The sequence below is a fragment of the Parasteatoda tepidariorum genome, chromosome 3 (genome assembly GCF_043381705.1).
Source record: "Parasteatoda tepidariorum isolate YZ-2023 chromosome 3, CAS_Ptep_4.0, whole genome shotgun sequence".
Taxonomy (NCBI): domain Eukaryota; kingdom Metazoa; phylum Arthropoda; class Arachnida; order Araneae; family Theridiidae; genus Parasteatoda; species Parasteatoda tepidariorum.
The window spans coordinates 19,091,108-19,114,643 of NC_092206.1; the positions used below are offsets into that span (position 1 = coordinate 19,091,108).

Consider the following 23,536-nt stretch of genomic DNA (forward strand, 5'->3'; position numbering starts at 1 on the left):
CTACAATATATATATATATATATATATATTCAACTAATGCACGAAAGGATAAATTTCTATCAACATGTCGAAAAATATCAACAGGTACGAACAGCTTTTAATGAGATTTGCAGAAAATTAAAATCACATTTCCAATAGTAACAAAAGAAAATTTCCGAAATGAAAAAAAAAAAAAAAAATACCAAATCCAATTGTATTATCGCAATAGTTTTTGTCCCATTGAAGTGATACAGAGAGTGAGCGAAGAAAGAAAGGGAAAAAAAAATCCATTTTGCAAGTTACAATTACGAAAAGGAGCAGTTTCCTTCTAAAAACTAAAGGCGATACTGTGGAATAATAAACAGAGCAGAGATAGAACGGAAAGCGGGGAACTCACCTGGCATCGACTTCCGGCAAAAGCGTCATTTCCGTTTCCGGCCAAGCAGCAACGGGACATTCCTCGTCGCTGTAGTATGCATCGAAAGGAAGCCCCATGTTTTCGTACATCGGATATACCAGCTGTCAAAGAAATTAAGAATTAATTGAATGAATTAACTTAACAATTCATTTGCATAACTTATAGGAATTCTAAGAAAGACGATGACTTTATATTGATGGTTAGATTACTTTACTTTTTTTCTTGTAGAGGAGTAGAGGACAGGGAAATGTGGAGCATTTGTCCGTATTTTTGAAATGCTATTGGGGGAAAATAGGTCTTTAAGTAGTTCCTAGAACACATACGATAATGATATTTTTTATACATATATATAATTAAAATTTTTTTATTTTATTTTATTTCTTAAAATTTATTTTTTGTTACAAAAAAATAGTGTATTACTTATTTTAGTTATTTGATCCATGGAGCCACACTAAATACAAAAAGCGGGGCCCTTGCCACGCTGTATGCATATTTTGAATTCTAGTGCAGTAATTGGGTCCTTATTAAGTAGGTTCTGGAACTTATCGAAAAATTATTATTTTTTAAATAGTTATTATTTATATAAATGAAACTTTTTTCTTATAAATAGGAATTTCTTAAAAATTATTAGTGATATTTTTTCGAAACATGTATTTTTTCTTATGAAAATTAGTTTATATCTTATTTTAAACATTTCATTCACAGAGCCGTCCTAAGGGTACGGCAAGCCACACATTTACTGAGAGAGCCCGCAGTTTTAGAATTCTAATGGTTCCATAATTTAAAAGTTTTTAAAATGTATAAAAAAATGATTTAAAAAAAAATAATAATTATAGAAAGTTTAATTTTTTCCCTCAAAAATTTACTTTCGGTAGTGAAATTATCAATTGAAGACTAATTTTATTTATTTCATTCACATAACCTTTATAAAGGTAGGGAAAACAGGACATTTGATACGGGCACGCCATTTTTTAAATTCTATGAAGTAATTTTGTCTAAGTCGTTTATAGAATATTATTTCTAGAAAATATTTTACCAACGACCCATTTACCCTAATAAAAAACTACCCGTGTACCCTAATGAAATAGTAAAAGGATTTTTTTAAAAAAATAATTACAGTCAAACCCCGCTACAGTGAACCTTCAAGGGACCGAAATTTCGGTTCACTATAACCGGGAGTTCACTATATCCGTTACGCAGGCAATTTCACTAATGGTTCCCAAACTCCTCCCTTTTATTACATTATATTCATATAAATGACTGAAAATTATTATGTAGTAGCAAAAAATGTGTTATTTTTCATCTTTCTTCGTCTTCGTACAAATAAAAATTAGTAATCTTTGGCTGATGAGCAATCCTCAACATCAGATATGGAAACACTTCCCGACTCTCAGATAATTTTTCCTGATTTTCTGTTATTCCGCTTTTTAAACCTGTCTATCTTGCCATTCGGGCACATAAAAGTAGTTTCTATAGATGGTTTTAAAAATCGGTATATGTATTTATTTTGAAGTACAAATTTCAAAATTATTACNCAGTCGAATAGGCAGAAAAAAGTTCATTATATCCAACTTCCTCACTTTTTTGGTTCACTATATCCACTAAAAATAACATTATACGTGTATAGCAAGGCACGGGACCGAGCCTTTCGTTCACTATATCCGGGAGTTCACTTTAAGCCGTGTGCACTATAGCGGGGTTTGACTGTATAAGTATTTAGATTTTTTTAAAAAGTTATGTTTGTTATTTTATTTTCTAACGGGCGTTGAACAGCCGATCCATTTATGCCAATTTTTAACTGATGAGTTTAGAACTAACAATTCCGTAGCCTTGTAAATTTGAAACCACCCCAAAAGACAAGGGAACTCTTGAACCAAGCATTGAGGCAAAACAGTCTTTGTGGAGGATTTTTTGAGGGAATTAACCTGCATTTGCATTATATGGGGAGGATAATCAAGAAAACCTCTCACGGTTAGCCCGACGGAGGCGGGTGCTCCATATCCTGAGCCATCGCATCTCCCTATAGAAAATTTAATAGTTCATAACTTGTTTTAATTAAGTCCTCGCCAGGTGTTGGAAAATAGGGAATTCGACACGAGCTCCTGAATTTTTAATATTCCAGTTGGATGATTGGGTCTTGAAGTATTTTTAGAAAGCGTATTCAAAAATTATATATTTTTTTTTAAATAATCAAAAAAATATTGATTTTTTTCTAGAAAAATTATTTTGGTTTATTACTTATTTCAATTGTTTCATTCACATAACCGTCGTAAAAGCACTGTAAGCGGGGCATTTGCCAAGGGGACCCGAATTTCTAGAATTTCAATGGGGTGATTGGTCTTTAATTGAGCAGTTTTTAGGATATAAATCTATAAAAGATTTTTTTAAAAATAATTTGAAAAATTCAGATTTTTTTCTAAAAAAATTATCGTTTGCACTATTCCTATTTGACGTCCTATTTGATTCCTATTTGATTCCTATTTTTATTCTAATAGAAACGTTTTACTAATGGTTACACTTTGAACTGATTGATTATTGATGGATTTCTAGTGCACAGGTGACGTCAGTTTAGACACCTCTAATGATCTTGTTCGATGCAATAATATGAACATAAATTAGAACTAGGCGCGAAATTTCCTATCGCCATCTCGCCTTTGGCTACCAAATATTTGGAGCTAGCGAGAAAGTTTTGTCTAAAAAATATTGTGCTTAAAATCAAACTACAATATTTTACCTTTAGTTGAGAGTTTTAGGTTGGCAAATGTTGCATAACGGAAGTAATATTTTCGGACTTTAAGACCTGAGATTTATAAACCATGCAAAGATGTGCATAATACGAAGATTGTTATTTCTGTCAACAGATGTGTTAATATCTCTGCACGCTTATGGCATCTTTGGTTGGAATCCGAAAGAAAATATCCCTGACTTAAGGATAGAAGAGATAAAGAGACTCCATCTATTTAAACCCAAATCTCTTAAATGAAAAGTGAATGATTTGTTGGTAGAGTGGGTGAGTTTACTTACTTTGTCTCAGATGCTGGCGACATTGGAAGCATTTTTCTTCAAATTAAGGCAGAAAATTTCAAAATTTAACCATAATATTTTCAGCTTTGTCAAAAAGCAGAAGCAGAACTAGGGTTCGATTCCCGGTGGTGGCTGGAAACCCACTCAGCTTCAGATCGACTCGTACCGACTTGTCTGGGAAGTAAATGCTGACCACATTGCCACAATCATGTCGTCGTGGAGCCTTAACTTCCATAACTTTCCACGAGCTGATGCGGAGCTGCTTTACAAGTTTAATTAAATTTTTTATAAATGATGCATAGATTTGTGAGTTTTTTTTGTATAAATATTGTACTGCACAACAGAACAAAAAATTCGAAAAAATTAAAATAATCCATAAAAATTAATCAAATTTTTTAAAATGATTTTTTGAAGATTTGGGAGATTTGTTTCTTTGTGTGCGCATTGGATAAGACAACAGGACAAAAAATTCAAATCAATTCATGTATTTTTTTTAAAGAAAAATATTTAAACATAATTTAGATCTCCGGCTATACCGATGAAAATAAGCATCTCAAAATCAATATTACAATTAAAAGCAATTGACTTGTAACATAAATTTATTTGTATATTTCTTAAATTGCAATCTGAATATTCTTCGTTTCACGTTGTTACTGATTTTTTATTTATTTATTTATTTTTTTGCAATTTTTTTTAACACACAATAAATAATAATTGGGGTATTTCCCTTTCCTTCAATGGTATGCAAGACTTCGAGAAACATTATAAATTAATTCTTTGTTTTGTTCTAAAAAAAAAAACGTTTCTGTGTTGCGCTATGTTTGTGATAAGATAAACGCCAAACCGAGATAAAGCATCTAAAATTTTAACTTCGTGCGTTTCACGTAACTAAGTAAATAATTAGAGCAACGTGGGATTTCAACTAAGAGGAAAACACTGTTTGAAACTAAATATTCTCTGCATATTTCATTTATGTGGTATCTTTCATGAATCGAGCTCTATTTAATATCTCCGCCTCTGGCAACAGTAAAAATCGTTTGCAAATTGGATTCTCTGTTTTAATAGCAGGCATTATGTTTTTCAAAGAAACTGATTAAGGAAATAGCCTTTGTGATATTATCTTATTTAGAAAATCGATCGCATATTTTATGTAAATAATACACTAATGTAAATTACACTAATATCTATACTAATAAAAGGAAAGAAAAAGTAATTCTGTGTCTCTATGATGCTTTAAAATTACGGTAGCATTTAATTGACATTGTTTGTTTAGCATAGATTGCAGATAGTCTTGTATTTCATATACAATGCGTATTTCATACAGTTCACAAAATAAAAAGCGAAATACCTTAAAATTCTTGTGATGGCAGATACGGTAACCGTAACAGTCGACAGCAACTTTCATCAAATCGAACAATCTTTTCTATTTCTGCATAATACTTTTATTTTTGGGGTAATTTCCTGCCAACGTGTACACAGCACATAGTTGGCGATTTTGTGATAAAAGCATCACAACTTGCCTGCGTGACACGTCGTTTCAGGCAAAATGGTTAATGACTTAGCATCTAATGATTCGATTTCCAGAGAAAGATGCAATTTGAATGATTCAAAAAACTAATCTTAAAATTTGATTTTTCAGACTATATTTTCGAGATACAAAATCGGGTACAAAAGCATATTTCGTTTTTTTAATTCATATTCATAAGCATATTCATATTTCATAAACATACGGATAGCAACGGAAAATTCAGTTACGTAAATGTTCCTTTATGTGTATTTTGCTCAAGTTCTGAAACTAATTAAATGAATCAAAACATTTCTTGCACACAAATATTAAATTTGTTTTCTAAAATAATTTCATTTTAAAAACAATATTTATTATTTAATTTTTCTTAATAGTTAAAAAAGTATTCAATTTTAATGTACAATAATTGTAAAGTATATTTTATTTTAAACTAAGTAATTTTACGTGACGAAATTCGAAGTTTGAACTAAGTACCCCATCATTTTATTTACCATTTATTATTATTAACAACACTTTAATATATTTCATTAATATTCACATTTTGCAAACATTTATTGCAAATAAAAAAATATATAATAAGAAAGAAGAAAAAAAACATATATCCCTAGAAGTTTTAAAAAAAAATCCTACAAAAATGAGTTTTATTTAAGCTTTGTTGTCACATAAAGCTTTATAAAAGCCATTTCAGTCATTTCCATCTGAATAAAATTTTCGAAAAAAAAAACAAGCCGTTGCAACAACAATCGTAAATTCCACTCAGACGATTTCAAAGCACTCTGTTGCATCCATTTGTAAATATCGGATTTAGGAACAGTAAAAATGCATTTTTCTGACATTGATTTTTTGAGAAGAGAAATGTTTTGTTGTCTCATTTTAATAGTACTTTAAGTATTTTGCTAGATTTTCTTTTTTATTGTAGTTTGAATGCCAAGAAAAACAATGGATCTTTCATCTGCGAAAACTTTTGGTAAACAAATGTTGGAGTTGAGAAGTCTTATCGCTCCTTCTCCAGAAATCGTTTGCTTTTGCAAAAGTAGGTCAGGAAAGTTGTAACTTTTTATCCTGTCTTCTGTGCAAAATTGATCGATGGAGAAATTAGGTTCCCTGCATATTGTATTGATTCGTCCATGAAAGCATACTTAATAACGGTAGTTTTATTAAAAGTAATATTTAAGGGGACGCTTCATTCTAATTATAATATTTACGTGGATTAGTTAAAATGATAATGGTTCTTTTAGATATTCGACAATTTTGAAGCTTTTAAATAATAATTCTTTATAAATTAGATGTCTTGAACTTCTGCCAAATAAAATAAATTAGTACTAAGATTATTATAATGAATTATAATTTTGTATTATAGTATAATTCCAATTTTTATGAGAAAATAGTTCTTTATAGATGAACTTATTCTTCTTTTGTGATTTCTACGAAGTTTTGCCAGCTTCATGTTTGAACTGGAGGAATAGGCCACAGAAGGACACTTAAATAACGCCGTAAAATATAATTATTTTCGATTTTACTGAAGTGATAAAAACTGGTCCTGGTTTATTTTTTTAGTCGCATGATTTACAACATTTATCTGAAATTTAAAAATATGCTTTTCAACAAAATCTAAATATTAAACAATTTATTTTTTATTTTAACCAAATAAGTATTCTGTTCTGGAATGAAACTAATTATAATAAAATATGTTCTAAAACTGCATCAAAATTTTTCCACGTTCTTTTCATTTTAAATATACATGAGGTTCCAGGGTTCAATTTTCTGAGAGGAGGGCCCAGCAGGATAGTAGTTAGGTCCTGGAGCGCAATCACAATTTAAGGTTTATGACAGTCTGATCCTTACTTGTTTTTACTTCTTATCCCCCCCCCTCATTCTTTCATTCTTCTTTTTTTTATATTTAAATTCCATTTCAGAATTTTCGAAAATAATGACTGAAGCTAAAAGCCATTTTTTAAATTAAGACTGATCAAAAACTACTTTTCGAAGTTCAATTATTCAGGAATGTTAAAATAGCCTAGTTCTATTATTATCATTTTTATTTTATTTTATAACAGCCATTAAGCAGCCAACCCATGTTTGGGTTTACGACTACCGATGTTCAACTCCGTAGCCTGGTAATTTTAAAACCAATCCAGAAGACAAGCGAACTCCTGGATCAAGAATTGAGAGAAATTTGCCTTTGTGGAGAACTTTTTGATAGAACTAACCCGTATTTGCGTTACATGGAGATCAAAATCACGAAAACCTCCCACGGTTAGCCTGACGGCAAGGGGACTTTATCCCATGATCCGTCTGCCACTGAGGATATTTTACGTCAGCACTGTGGTTGGTGCAAGCCGGACGTATCGATCGGTCATCGCTGGGATTCCAACCCGGTTCACTTTATTGGAAGGCAAACGCTCAATGAAAAATTCAACATGACATTCGGCATCAATAAATACTGTCACAAATTTTTTTTTATACGTTTGACCCTCTTCCTCTCCTTTGTCACGAATTGTCATTCTTCACTATACCTTACCTTCTGTCAGATGTCGCACTGTATTATATAAATATTTGCTAGCAGTTTAGAAATAAAACTCATGATTTTGATCCTATTCCAAATTTAATTAGTTGTTGTTGTTACTTATACTACCTGCCAATGCCAACAAGTCTGCTATGGAAAACCAGGCTAATTTTTTAAAAGCAGAGGGTGTATTTCTTGTTTTTCAGTGGCGTCATCTATGCCCAAGAGAATGACTTCAGCCACACATTCGTCACAGCCTGTTTTACAGGGAAGCTCCATCCAAGCTCTATTCATTCATCCGCAGATCGTAATTTTGACCTGAAGCAGAGAACGATCCATCTCCAATTCAGTACCCCCAAAGGTATTGATTTGTTATGGGAACTTGGAGGATTTAGTGACACCGACAAATTTAACATGCACCAGTCACCATTTAATATACGAGGATTCTTCTTCCGGTGGAATTCGAACTCACACAACACGAGCACAGCGTCTTACGAACCAGGCTACCCCAAAGTTTATTTTTAAACTTTAACTACATTTTTAATGACATTTGTAAGCATAATTAATGCAAAGCTTATAAGTGTACTTATTTGTTGAAAAGGGTTAAAAAATATATGGAAAAAAGCAAAAAATATTAAATTTGCTGATTTTTTAAATATTTTTATTTCAACCGAATTGAAAGATGTCATCCTTGTTGTTACCCCCTTCCCCTTGTCACAATTTCATGAACGGCCCTTTCACTTTGATTAAGTAATAAGTTTTTTTTAAGATAGAAATCTATAAAGAACTCAAATCTTAAGTTCATTGTTATATTAATAATTTATTTTGGAATTTAAAAAAAAAATTATTAGTATTTGTTTCCATTACTTTTAACTTAATAAACTGCAGGCGATTTTCCAATCCAGTGACCTTCTCTTTGCCAATTTCATATTATATATATATATATATTGCGAATAAAATAATAAATCATGAAAATTATAAAATAGTTGTTCAATCAATATTCTGATATTTTATTTACTGCGTGTAAGCTGCAAGTATGTAGAACACATAAAATAAGTAAAAAATTATAGAGAAAATATGGAAAATAATATAATATAGATTAATGAAAAGAGAAAACGACAAATTATTAATATAAAATATTTTCAAAATATTTTTTTAAAAAAGCATTAAAAAGCCGGAAAATAAAATAATGAAAAGATATAATCTCGTAATCATCTCGCACGATTATATCTGTAAACAAAAGAGTGCTTTCTAATAATATATTTCATTTCTTGTTTCACTTTTCTGGTTGCTCCTTACACTATTGTATTGATATATTTTGCTTTGGCTACATTAATACAATATTAGAAAGTATCCCCCCCTCTCTCTCTCTCTCTCTCCGTATATGTATGTTTTTCTTAACTTTCTTCGTGTTTTCATGTATTTATTTATTTTGTTGTATATTTTTGTGGACATATTTACTAAACATTTTCTTTGTTAATTTATTCATATACAACGCAACCTCCAAGAAACGAAGATATGGCACCATCGAAGAAACAGCAATTTCTTGTGCAATATTTATGTGCTCAGATAGATAGATTCAGTTAGTTTTACCGCGATATATCCGCAGTCTATACATCTGACACAACTACGGCATTCCTTCAAGAGGTATTTGGGGTCAGCCTGATTTGCAACGGAATGTGACCTCCCTATATTCTGGACATGAAACCTCCGGACTATTTTCAATAAGGAAATATTTGGCACACGTCTATTTTCGTGCCAATCCAAAGTAACTAACAAATGACACCAGCCTTAGTATTGCTGTAAGAAAGCGCCATAAGAGAAACCCGACTATATATATCTATATCTATCTATCTATNTTGGACTTTCTTCATCAGTAGCTTCCAAGAATCTGCCACACGAGAGAAAAAAAAAACCCACTTGTTGTTTTCTTAGGAAAATTTTGATGACATTTTAGGGAGATGTCAGCATTTATGTTTTTGACCTTTATGGTAGACTTTTGATCTTATTTCATGTGTGACCTTTATTCAAGGTGATCTTTTCATAGACCTTAAAATATTTAAAAAAATAAATGTTTACTTAGTATCGACATTGTGATCTTTTCAAAGAAAAAGTTTATTCAATAATTCTTGTATTTACCTATCATATAGGGGAAAGTGAGGTAATATCGGGAAGCCGATTCGAAAGCCTGTTGGGGCTAAACTATTCGATCTAGAAACTGTCAGATTTAGTCAAGATATTCAATTGTTTAGTTGTGGTACTATATGTCCTTTCTGAAAAGTCATTGATGTAATACTTTTTTAGTACATGACTTTTTTCCAGCGAAAGTCAAATCATTCGGTCATACCCCACTAGTAGGGTAAAACCTAATATACTTGTTTATTCTCTGGGAAGTTTAGAAATACAGTCAGACCTCTATTTAACGAAGTCGCTAAATCCCGATAATAAGTTCGTTACATGGAAAATTCGTTAAATAGAAAATTCGTTAAATAGAAAATTACCTTTTGAAAAAATTAAACAACGCAAACCAGGTATTAAATTCATAAACACTAGACATAATTAAAATAGCAATGTTATACACCTTTCTCTTGTAAGCTAGTATCTACTACACTCTATAACAAAAAAATCAACGCACCAAGAAGCAATCATCCGATTACAGTGCCGAGCCAGATTACAGTGGTGCATGGCTCGATCAGGCTGGAATGATGCCGACTGGGGACGCATAGTCTTTAGCGACGAATACCGCTTCCAACTGCGTCCTGACGATCATCGAAGACGTGTTTGGAGACGCATAGGGCAGAGGGGGGGATCCTGCTTTCACTATTGCACGCCACACCGGCCCTCAACAAGGCATTATGGTCTGCGGTGCCATTTCCTTTGACAGCCGGACCCCTTTGGTCGTCATTAGAGGTACACTTACTGCACAGCGGTAAGTCGACTACATCCTAAGACCTGTTTTGCTACCGCTCCTTTTGCAGCGCCCTGGGCTGGTTTTTCAGCAGGACAATGCCAGACCACATATGGCACGTGTTGCTATGAACTGTCTACAATCTTGTCAAACTCTTCCTTGGCCTGCCAGATCACCAGATCTCTCTCCCATCAAGCATGTCTGGGATATGATGGGAAGGCGATTGCATCTGGCACGGAATGTTGATGACCTCGTTCGACAATTGGATCGAAGTTGGCAGGAAATACCGCAAGAGACCATACGGGAGCTTTATCGGTTTATGCCACGCCGTGTGGCAGCTTGTATCCAGGCTAGAGGCGGTTCAACACCTTATTGAACGTGTTACTGTAACTCTCCAATAAATTATTCAATTGTTCTGAACTTTTAATCATTTACTATTCTGTACATTGTCTTCCTATCCACCAATTTTCGCTTCAATCAGACAACTCCTTTTTGGTGCGTCGATTTTTTTTGTTATAGAGTGTATTCATTTTACAAATATGTACCATAAAAGAAATCTGCATGGAAAGCAAGAATAGAGCAAAACTTAATCCAGTGCATGCTACATACATTTTCAAGTAAAAAAAGCTAATTTTATGAATAAAATTGTAATTACATTTATTATAAAAATAATTTTAAGCATACATTGTCGCGTGCGTTCTGAAGTTTATTGCTACTGATGAAATCCGTTAATTTTGTATGAGTTTTTCGTTCGAAATGCAAATAAAAAGAGAACGGGATTTTACTCTTTTCTCGAAAATCAATTCAAGGTCATTTCCCCTAATAAAATGCGTATAAACAAGTTTGAAATGTTCTGAAATATTTTGGGCAATAGGGAAAGTGGATCTCAAAAAAAAAGTTCGTTAAATCGAAAACTCACTTTATTATTTGGAAGTCATCTTACGAAGAAATTTCCAAAATGTTCTTGATTCATTGAAAAAAATCGCAAAATAAAGAAATTCTCAAAATGGAAGTTCGTTAAATAAAAGTCCGACTCTACTAAAATTTCAGTGTAAATGTAACAGACAGCTTCTAAAAGTATCTATGACGCCTATTTTACTATTTATTTTTATTAAGAAAAGTATCTATTATGATGAAAAGTTCCTATTATTATGAAAAGTATCTATTATTTTGAAAAGTACCCATTATGATGAAAAGTTATTACGAAAGTTATACCTATTATTATGAAAATGATCTATTTTAAATGGCTATATAGGAAAATTATGCATGTAATTTACGTGTGATATTGTCAAGGTCGTACTCAAGGAGAAGAGAGAGAGGGACAAACAAAATTTTTTACAAAAACTAGAGTACTCGTTAATTAGTTGTTTTTATTAAGTAAAATGCAGAGAATTTCTTTATATCTGTTTGGAAACTACAATTGTATCAAGGTAGGGGTCTGTCCAGACATTTTGTAAAAGGTCTGGTTTTCGTGAAATTGTGAAAAATTCTCACATTCTTTCAACCAGGGTCCGCTTTTATGAATTTGTGCAAATAGGGTCCGGTTATTGCAAAAAACTTCAAGGAGTTTTTAAATTTTAAATAGAAACAAGATTATGCTCGGCACTGTAAAATTATAATAAAAAAATTAAATTTTCAAAAATAAACAGCAATTGCTGCTTTTAAATTAGAGATGCAACATGCAAATATTTGGTATTTAGCCTATACTGCTGATCGCAGAATATTAATTTCGGACGAATAATGGAAGAATCGTCTGCCGAAGACAAAAACTTACTTCGTTTACATCCATTTTTCTTGTTTTCTGCCCTGGGAAGGGTTTATTCGATTAACAAAACAATAATGAAGCTAAACAAATTTGTGAAGGGTCCGATTAAAAGAAAAATCGTTTTGTGAAGTGTCCGTTTTTAAGTTAAAATATTTTGTGAAGGGTCCGTTTTCATGAAAAGATATTTTGTGAAGGGTCCGTTTTCATGAAAATATATTTTGTGAAGGGTCCCTTATCGGACCCAAATTTCTTCTAAACAGACCCCTGATTAAGGGTCTTCAAAAATTCTACAAAATATGAAACTAGGCATTTTGGGCTTTGAAGAAGTCCGCACTAAATTTTGTTCAGAGGACAGTAAAACTTTGTTTAGTCTAGGCTTTTTTTCTTCTTTTTTTTCAGTAACTGTCGCTGAACAGCAAGCCCAACTTTTTTTACGGCTACCAATGTTCAACTCCGTAGCCTTGTAATTTCGAACCCAATCCAGAAGACAAGGGAACTCCTGGATCAAGTATTGGATGAAATTCGCCTTCGTGGAGGACTTTTTGATGGAACTGACTCGCTTTTGCGTTACACGGAGAGGAAAACCACGGGCATCTCCCACGGTTAGTCTGGCGGCAAGGGGACTCTAACCCACTATCCCACTACCACTGAGGATATTTTACGTTAGCACTGTGGTCGGTGCGAGCCGGATGCGGAATACGTGAAAATAAGCTGTGTATTGAAAAGAAAAATTAATAGAGAAATGATACTAATTCGCCTGAAAAACGAAAAACTATTATAGATGCCATTAATGCTTAATTAATTTTAGTAATGAGTACGAACTAATATGAAAAAAAATATGCTATGAATCATAAATCAATGAAGAAATGGTACTAAATCGCTTAGGGAAAACGTAAAAAAAAAAAAAAAAGCCATATTATTGACGCTATTGATGCGTAATAAATCTCGGTACTAATTACTAATTGAAATTAAAAATTAAGATATGTTTAGAGCAGTATTAAAAGAGAAATGGTATTAATGTATAAAAGAGAAGTGTAAAATATCGCTACACAATTATTGACGCCAGTGATGATTAATTAATTTTGGTAATAAGCACTACTGGTATTACGGTAATTGGAGCAGTTTTTATAGGCAACACATTCACAAATATAGGCGCAATATATGATATTAGTATATTTGGTACTATTAAAACTGCATCAATACTCAATACTGAGAAGCTTTAACATAGATGCTTTGAAAACAGATTTTTTATGGTCTCTATAAAGGGATAAGAATCTGAGAAAACCGCGTGATTGTGGTTAATTTTGACTATCATTCACGAGTTGACCCCAAGTCATAGCATGATGCCAAATTCGATGGGATGAACTATAAAAACATGTTTTGTTTAATCTAATAACGTAAAGCCACCGGGATAAATTGAGTTGGCATATTTCTTTCAGTTTCGTGCAGGATTTCGTAGTATTGTAGTACTGATATATTTTTTGCTTACTATTTTCCCACCCCGTATGGTTATTAAGTTAATAATAATAATAAAAAATATAATTTCAAAACAGAAAAATGACACTGCAATGTTCGAGAATTGTCTATCTTATCAATTGTGTTAAAAGTTATCGGTGACTGCTGTCGACTTGTCTAGGATTGGAAAGGATGATCTCAGGTATAGGAGACGCAATCACTTCAAGGTGATAGATAAGTCTCTGAATGAAATCAAATATTCATTCATGAAGAGGAAATGAATCATCAAAATAGATAGTAGTAGTAAAGGAAAAGATAAGATTAACTTAGATTCTGGATAAATAGAGTTTGTTTTTTCCTCTTCAAAATTTAAATGAATATAGTTTGTAATAAAAATACGTTTATATGCTATCTATAGAATTTCAGTTACGATATAAAATTAGTTAAATTTCAAACTATTGCTTTTCTTTTTCATTTGTTATTTTTAACATGAGTTTTGGCGTATATATTTGTGAGCAATATGATCACATAATCAATTTCAATTAGTCAAATCAAGCATCACAATAATCAATATTCTATTCAACTAATTGAAACTAATTAACTTAATCGATTTCAATTAATTTAATTCATTATAATGAATTAATTTAACTAATTTTAAATAATTATTTCAATAAAATTTAGTTAGTCAATTCAATTAATCAACTTCAATTAATCAATTCATAAATGAAAATTCAAATAAATTTCGTAATGACCTATTTTTATTTATGCTAAATTGGCTGAACTCAGCTTCTGTCACTCATATTTCGTTTTTTTCCTTTTTTTTTTTTCTCTCCAAGGGAGGGGAGAACTAGTTTTTGCATTTCCTTTTAGCCCTGATTCAAAATTTTTCGGTATCATTGGTAGTGGTTAGTGAGTGGGTGAGTGATAATTTAGATCATCCTGCGAAAGCACCGAGAGTGTGCAGTAAGATCGTCGGGCTTCTGATGAGGTTAAAAATTGTGACGGTGTTTCTTCGAGTCCTCCTCAGGGATGTTTCACAGATCGTCGCCAAGCCGCGATGGCTCAGGGGATAGAGAGCGTTCGCTTTCCAATGAGACGAACCGGGTACGAATCCCAGTTGATACGAATTCCGCATCCGGCTTGCACCGACCACAGTGCTGACGTGAAATATCCTCAGGGGTAGACGGATCCTGGGTTAGAGTCCCCTTGCCGTCAGGTTAAAAGTGGGAGATTCTCGTGGTCTTCCTCTCCATGTAACGCAAATGCGGGTTAGCTGCATCAAAAAGTCCTCCACCAAAGCGAATTTCTCCCAATACTGGATCCAGGAGTTCCCTTGTCTTCTGGATTGGGTTCAAAATTACAAGGCTACGGAGCTGAACATTAGTAGTCGTAAACCCATGAAATTGGGTCGGCTGTTCAACGACGATTATAAAATAAAATGAAATAAAATGACCCATTGTGGGGTGCAAATAAATTACAATAAATTTTTTCCCCGCAGAATTAGCAATGCAATTTCAATTTTTTTCTTTAAAGGGAGTAGGTAGGGTATATACCAATGATGCTAAAACTGATCTTTTCAAACTTGCCTTTTCTCAGCATCTAAACAAGAATTTTTTAAAATTTTATTTCTTTTACGGAATATATACATATACAATGCGAAAAAAAAAACACGCACTTCACTGAATAACTTTTGATCTAATGATCGGATCTTCACATTCTAGAACTCAATCTTAATGGTTTGAGGGGGTGACCTCAAATATGCTACTTAATTAATGCAGACTATATTTTAAATTACGAAATCAGAAAAAAACGTACTTTTTACGTATAAACATACTTCCCTCCCCCCCGACGAATTCGGATTTCTGACCCCTAAAATATAGGGGGTAGCCACAATCTGGGAAATATGATCCCCATAGTTTGATCAGGAGAGCGATCCGAAGTTTAGACTCCTAAATGTTAATTGTACTTTTTGCGTATTTTGTCATATCTCGAGAACTTTTTGAGCGAATGGAAAAATTTTCGCAGACAATTAAAAAAATCCACGCAAAAAGTAAATTTTAGTAAATATTTATTACTTTATTTAATAAAGTCGAACACGAACTTCTAAAGTAAGCTCCTCGTATCACGCCAGATTTGAGTTTTGGGACATATATGCCATAAAAAATGAAAACCAAGGGGTAATTAGGTTAAACAATCTTTTTTGTTATTGAGTAATATTTCGGGGCTCGTTGTGTCACTTGATATTCGTATACTGCGAATTTTCGGTTACTTGATTCGACCGCCCAGACCATGCTATTTACTTCTGTCAGACACTTCTTTTTTTAATTTTTGAAGGTTGGTTTATGATAAAAAGGGCCCCACTAAATCTAAAATGTTCATTAATAATTTCGGCAGTAGAGTATTCGAATCACCGAAGGGTCTTGGAAAAAATATTAAAACTCTCACTTTTTTATTTAATTATGTGGATGAAAAGAATGGAATAATTTACGCTATTTTGAATTTTCGGATGAAAAAATTGGTATGACACTTGATTTTATATCCTACATTTTTGTGAGTACCAAAAACACACACGCATACTATTGACACAAACTTATTTGAGAATCTTCATTCTATTTGCTAATTTTTTAATTAAGAAAATATTGTTCTACAGACACAAACATATTTGAGAATCTTCATTCTACTTGCTAATTGTTTAGTCAAAAAAATTGTTAAACACACACGCATACTACAGACACAAACATATTTGAGAATCTTCATCCTACTTGCTAATTGTTTAATTAAGAAAATATTGTTTAACACATGCGCATGCTATAGACACAAACATATTTGAGAATCTTCATTCTACTCGTTTAATTAAAAAATGTTGTTAAACACATGCGCATGCTATAGACTCAAACATATTTGAGAATCTTCATTCCATTTGCTAATTATTTAATTAAAAAAAATTGTTAAACGCAAAAGAGAAATTTTTTAATGGGCATGCTTAAAATGGATTTTTTATGTTTTACAGTTACATCGTACTTGTAAATATCTACCTTCTGTAAGGTTAACTTTTCGATCGAAAATATCCGATGATAAATATAGAAAATATTCAAATTGTTAAGACAATTGCAAATTGTTTAGCCATGCTTAAAAACAAAGGATATTTTTTTGAAGAAAATAATACAACATTGTAAGGATCAAGGTAAATGATTAAGTATTTCTGAGGTAAAATATAAGTGCCATTATTCTTTTCAATATTTTCGAATTAAAAGCGATTCTAAGAGAAGAAATAAACTTGTTTTGACGCTTAATTCTCCTCAATCATTCCGGCTCAAGACGTTCTTCATTAAATACAAGGAAAAGATTTTTTTTTCGATTACATACATTCTAAAAAAGTAATGAATGGTAGTAAAACAAAATAAAAAAAATTGCTTTTTCATTTTCTGAATGAGATTTTTTGTTTTCTTTGCTCTGGAGAATGGAATATAAATAACATTTCTCCTGGTGAAAAATTCCTCAACTACATACCTGTAGAAGGATGAGTTGCAGAACTCTCTTTATGTTGTTTGTTTCTTTATAATGTTACAAAATAACCAGAATCGTCACGTAATTCCATAATGGAAAAAAAGAAATCAGACGATAAATTTTATATTTCAAAAATTTCATGCATTAAAATGATAAACAACATAAACAAATCAAAGGGAGACGAAAAATAAATAACGTTGTTGCCGTAGCAACGCCGTGGCCTGTTTTTGAGTTAACCCCGCCTACTTCTCTATTGATTATGTACGTGAATGAGTTCTGAAATGCTGAGAGGAAGGATAACTTCATTCATGAAAATAGTTTCTTTTCGCATAGGATTTTGAGTTGGGCGGCTTGAGCTATTTTGTTTGTTGTTTTATTTCCTTCCGTATAATTTTTATAAAACTACTTTGTTTTAATTAATTTAAATTTGTTTTAATTAATGTTAAAAATCTAAAATTCGGCATTAAATTTTTAAATCTATTCAGGTAATCAGCAAATGTGGCTGGTAAAGCATGGGGGACGGGAGGAAAAAACACGTATTTTCCTCATAATATGGTTTTATATATACTTTTTGGGGTTTTTTTTTCTTTTTAAAATAATAGATTTTTAGATTTAGATTCGAAATTGCATATTTTTGGACTAGATTTTCTTACTCTTTTTATTCTCCCTCTCTTTCTTTTTTTGTTTTGTTTTTGTTTTGAAAATTTGCAATGACTATTAATTTTGCGTTTTTTAATGGTGGAGCTGTAATTTCAACATAAATATTTCACCATTATGAGGAATCTATTAATTTTAAAGTAGTAAACCCCGAATACAAATTAGTACTCAAAGCCTAAAAAACTGCAAAACAATTTTTGACAATAAATATTTTTTAAGACATAAAACTCAATCATATTTAAACTTTTTTTTCTTTCGAAAGTGACTTATGGTTGCATTTTTTCCTAATTTTTTTGAAAGTTACTTTACTTAAATCTAGGTTCATTTCAAAATAAATTATTTGTTCTTTTAAGTAGACCTAAATTTTAAACGAAAAAGGAAAAATGTTTTTTAAACTTGATGATATGAAAACTAACGTTAAAATCTGATATTTTTTCATGTACAATATTCGATTAATAAAATAATTATTATTTTAAAAAAATGTTGTTTTTTAGATCTATTCTGTAGATTTTTATTTTATGCTTGGAGTATAATCAATCATCAACTTTACAATTTAAAGGCATTCAATTGATATTTTAAATTGCTTCACATATTAAATTTATTGTGTGAATTAAACTATTATAGTTTATATTGCGCATAAGTGTACAAAGTATTCAAATTATAGTTACTATTTTAGCTGAAGTACAGTTATATTTCTATTTCGGTTCTTCTAGCATTGATTCAAAATTTTTTAGCTGATTTCCTTCGAATACCACACACTGACATCCATTTTCTTGATGCCATTCTTCAATAATAATTTTACAAATTTATGAATTATAAGATTTAAATAAATAAAAGTCTTTATTCATACCAAATAATTGGAAAAAAGTTTTAAAATTGTTTTTAGATTGTATAAATTGTCCTTTCCAAATCCTGGTTACTCAAATAGGTAACAGATGGCCGTGCCAATCAGAATTTATGGTGCCTTTCCTTTTCCTCCAGATGTCCGCATTTTGCAGTCTGGGCTCTTCGATGCGTGTCTTTAAATAAGGGACTGAAATTTTGGGTTCATTTCCGGGGGTATTTCCCAGTTGGTCAACAGGAACCACCAACCACCCCTGTTTATCTAAATTGTGAAAATAAGCAGGAAATTTAGAATAGGTGTTGATCAAATGTTTGGTTAAGAATCGTTTGGAAGCTACCGTTATTTACATTCTAAATAGGCAATCAATTTTATATGTAAAACGAAATCTGATGTATTACACATATTTGAAAAAAGTGGATATTTGCTTACTCAGCTGTCACATTATTTTTGTAATTAACTATAACTACAACTACTTTATTATAAATGAAGTTAATTAGAGTTACAACCAGTGGCGTAGTTTTAATGCGTGTTTGGAAGGGGTTTATCCTATGCCTCCCTTAACTGAAGGCCTCCACACGGCTTCTTATAGATAGTCCCATCAGAAGACTTTGAATTAAAACCAGATAACGAAGGAGCCATTTAATAGGAAATATAGCAAAAATAAAAAAGTGGTAGCAATTGTCTAAAAATTTGCTTAATGTATGAATACGATTGGTTTGTATTATTTACTTGTCAAGCACCACAGATTTATTTCTCAAATATGTATGATAAATTTCTCTTAATTATTTTTAAAATAGAATTTGGGTTGATGCACACAACTGGTTACTAACTACTTTTTTTTAACTAACTACTTTTGAAATGTAATCACTACTTTATGGAGACAAACATTGCTGGAGAAATTAATTTACTCTCATGTTCAAAATGGTTTTTAATAAAAAATTAACTAAACTAAACTAAATTAACTTAACTAAACTAAATTAAAAATTAATTAAACATGATGAATTATTAAGTTATGTTTATTCATGTTTACATGAGACAGTTTGTTAATCTAAGCCATTTTTTACGAATTAGTTCGTTTAACCTTCAACTTTTCATGTCTTTCTCAACAAAGAATATTTAATTTAAGAAATGCCAGGAAATTATCAAATATTTGGTTTTTTTTAAGTGTTTAATGCTCTTTCATTTCCTCCAAGAAATAAAGTGTAAAGAAACGTACACTGAATATATGTTTTCTTATGTTGAAATAATATCTATGTTTCATTAGTGTACATACGTATTTCAAGGTGTGGACATAGTGATAAATTACCAATTATTTGCAATGGTTAGTTTAAATAATAGTAACATGTAATTTTTATTAACACTTGGCCATCGAGTCCATTGCATGAAGATTTGTACCAATAAAATTTTGAAAAAATTAGTAGCATTCAATCAAACTTTATATCTTTGCGAAACTAACGTTAAAAGCAGTTACCGGGAATCGTAACAAACTTCTGTTTTTACATATCTTTGTTCTCATACTGCAATACTTTTTTTGAAAAATATCACACGACATTACAAACTACGAAGTAAAGTAGCAACTACAGTAGTTTTGTTACTTGTAGTACGCTACTTCCGACTACTATGATTATTTGTCATAGTTAAAAGTAGAAATCCAAAAATTGAGAGGCTTGGAGGAAAATTCTTGAGAAGGCCAGGGCCCACTCAGGGCTGTCATGCCACTGAAGAAGAAGAAATTTGTTATTACTCGCAATTTCTTTTAATAATGATAATTTTCTAATAAAGATAATAAGATTTTTTTCTAATAAATTTTTCTTAATGAAGAGGTTAACAGCTCCAGTAATTTAGCCTTCTTAAACATTCCATGTTTTTCACATGGAGGTTAAGATAAGACTCAAAATAAAATTTTATTTCGCGAATATTTGTTTATTTTAAATTTTACAACTGGCATTGTACAGCCGACCCAATTCTGAGTTTAAGATTATCAATGTTCAGCTCCATAGCGTTGTAACTTTGAACCCAACTCAGGAGGCAAGGGAACTCTTAGATCGACTATTGGGACAAACCAGCCTTCGTGGAGGTCATTTTGATGGAACTAACCCGCTTTTACGTTACACGGAGAGGAAAGCCACGAAAACCACCTAAGGTTAGTGCAACGAAAAGGACCCATGATCCCTTTGCCCCTTGGGATATTTTAAGCCAGCACTGTGGTCAGAGCTATCCGGGAGCAAAATTCGTATCAGCCAGTCACAGTTCGGATTCGAACCTGAATTAACTCATTGGGAAACGAAAGTTCTCTTCCCTGAACCACCGCGGCCCCCCAACTTTTAGATAGAATCCTTTCTTACAATACGCATTACAGCAAGCAACCCAATTACACTTACAAATCGGTGAACTAGTGAACGAGAAAATCATTAAATCCTTAACTTTATGGAAAGAATTCGGTTTAATTAGAGAAAAACACAAATTTTAATTCTAGAAACTTAGAAAAATGCGTTTTTGATTCTAATACATTAATAAATTTGCATAGTTTTGCTGTAGTCCCTATTCGTCGATGCTAATAAATTAGATTTGTACTGGGTTTACTGGGATAATTATTATTTGTACTGGGATAATTATTATCAGGGTAATCGCTAAGGGGTACCATTTGGTTTTTAAATGTTATTGCATGTTTATTTAAAATTATTTCCAATAATGCTTTCTTACTTACCAGATTAAATTTACCTTGATTCATAAATCGACAGTAAAACTTAAATGCTATTATTTTGCAGTTCAGTTTATGTTGTTAATTTGACAATGCAGCAAAATATATTTTATAAAAAAAATGAATAAAATAATTTAAATAAAAAGTTAATTACTTAAATAATTTTTCAATAAATTAATGATTTCAATAAATAAAAAATGAAATTTTTTTTTATCAGAAATTGTTGCTGTAACTTTAACTTAATCACTAAAATTGTAAATATTTCTTATGCGAACATATTAAAATGTTTTTTCGAAATAAAGAAAAAGAATAACTGACCACGGGTTATAAAATACGGATATTTTTACGAATATTTTTTTAGCTTCAACCCCCCCCCCCGGAAGAAAATTCTGAAGGCAACTTTGTGAATGCGCTAAAGACTAAGTTCTGACGAAAATGTTTAAAGATGCATTACATTTAAAAAAATAATTTATAATAATTTTAAATATTTAATAATAAATTAATTATGAATTAATAACAAATAATCATTATCAGGGACTGAAAATTGATTTCTCTGTTTATTCCCAAGATTTTTTATCTCATTCTCCCAGCTATAAAAAAAAAAGGCTCTNGGGGGGGGGGGAGGAAAGATCAACGAATGTCTTCGAAGACATGAACATTTAGTTATAACAATACAATTGCATAGTTATCCATACAAAATAAAATTTATAATTTTACATTTTTTTTATTTTAACCCAAATTAATTAACTTAAATATTACGAGGAATGAGTTTTGTGTTTGAAATAAAAAAAATTGAGAACCCGATTCATTACTAATATTCAAACAGTATGATTAATTATCAGTTAAAACTTTATTATTTGTGCTGATTGAACCATGATAAAAATAAACGTTTAGGCGTCATACCAAAATATGAACTCAGCGTAAATTTTTTTATTTAGAAAAAAATCACGTTTTTTAAGTGAGCAGGTCATTACGAGAAATTGATAATTATTAATTGACGTTGACTGCACATTTTTATTTTTCCGGAGATTTTGAAGAAGAAAGAAAAAGCTACATATCAGATCGGCTATTGTGGTGTTAATTAATCATCTGCGTTTCCACTGAAGAAATAATAATCTTCCCACATCACTACAAACATGTAACTAATATAAATGAAGCTCTTTTGGATTCAACATTGAGCGCCACCTATTGATAATTTTAGAAACTTTTGTTTTCAGTGATTTCAGATATGAAAAAAATTTTTTTTTTTCATTGGTTTGTAAATTTTTAAGAAATATGTTATAATCTATATATGTATTGCAGAAATATGTATTGCAGAAATTAAAAATTTGTTTTTAATCTAAAAAAATATATTGTAGTTGAAAAAACTAATAACCTATTTTTATTTTCTTCCTGTTTTTTTTCTTCCAGTTTCCTAGCGAAATTTAATAAGTGTTTTTTCTCCACGATTTTTATCTAATTTTTCGTTCACTCTGTTTAATACATAGGTTTTCATCCCCCCTAAACTTATATATTAATCCAAATTCATATAATAATCGAAATAAAAATAACAAAAAGAAATAAAAAAAGAAAAACGATAGATTTTTCATGACATTTAGCATTAAACCATTTATCTGACAAGAAATATTTTTACCACAACAAATTTAATTTAAGTTAATAGAAATTTTGAGGGAAATCTGTTTCATAATGACTTTTAATAAGCGCTCTTTGGGAGTAATTTTTATTTGAATTTTTTTAAGCTGTTTAATACATAGTTTTAACAACCCCTTCTTCTATCTATATAATAATTGAAATATTTTGAAAAAAAAAAAAGAAAAAGAATATAAAAATGACAAAAAGAAAAACGACTGATTTTTCATGGCATATACCATTATGCCAATTACTTGACAGGAAACATTTTTTCTTCTCCTACAAACTATATTTAAGCAATCGGAAATTTTAAAGAAAAAAAAAGAGAGAGCTGTTTTTTATTTTTTTAAATTTTTTTTAAAAGATTTTTGAAATGCAAAAAAACAAAAAAAAAAACCTACTACATTTATTTATCCCTAATTTTGACTTGGAACGGAGAACGATCATTCTTAAATTCTGTATTCGCAGAAGTATTGATTTGTTATGGGTACAAAGAAGACTTTGTGACCCCAGCAAATTTAACGTGCACCTCTCACCATTTAATACACAGGGATTTTTAGACTGGTGGGATTCGAACTCACGTTCTCACGAACACGAGCCCAGCGTCCTACCAGACAG

The 23,536-nt window shown here is 31.2% G+C and overlaps 1 protein-coding gene across 4 annotated transcripts in view; it reads right to left on the reverse strand.

Moving 5' to 3' along the window:
* The window catches only part of LOC107453447 (sprouty-related, EVH1 domain-containing protein 2), a 160,761-nt gene that overhangs the window by 59,416 nt on the left and 77,809 nt on the right, over positions 1-23,536 (reverse strand). For 2 of the 4 annotated variants that reach the window (XM_071178394.1, XM_016070278.3), the window contains exons 1-2: positions 4,770-4,841; positions 377-498 (exon numbers count right to left, since the gene is read on the reverse strand). In XM_071178394.1, coding sequence (XP_071034495.1) covers positions 377-498; positions 4,770-4,826 — 179 coding nt within the window. In that variant the 5' untranslated portion in view covers positions 4,827-4,841. Of the gene's footprint in view, positions 1-376; positions 499-4,769; positions 4,842-23,536 lie in introns of those variants that run through there. The other 2 variants (XM_071178396.1, XM_071178395.1) reach the window with 1 other exon arrangement.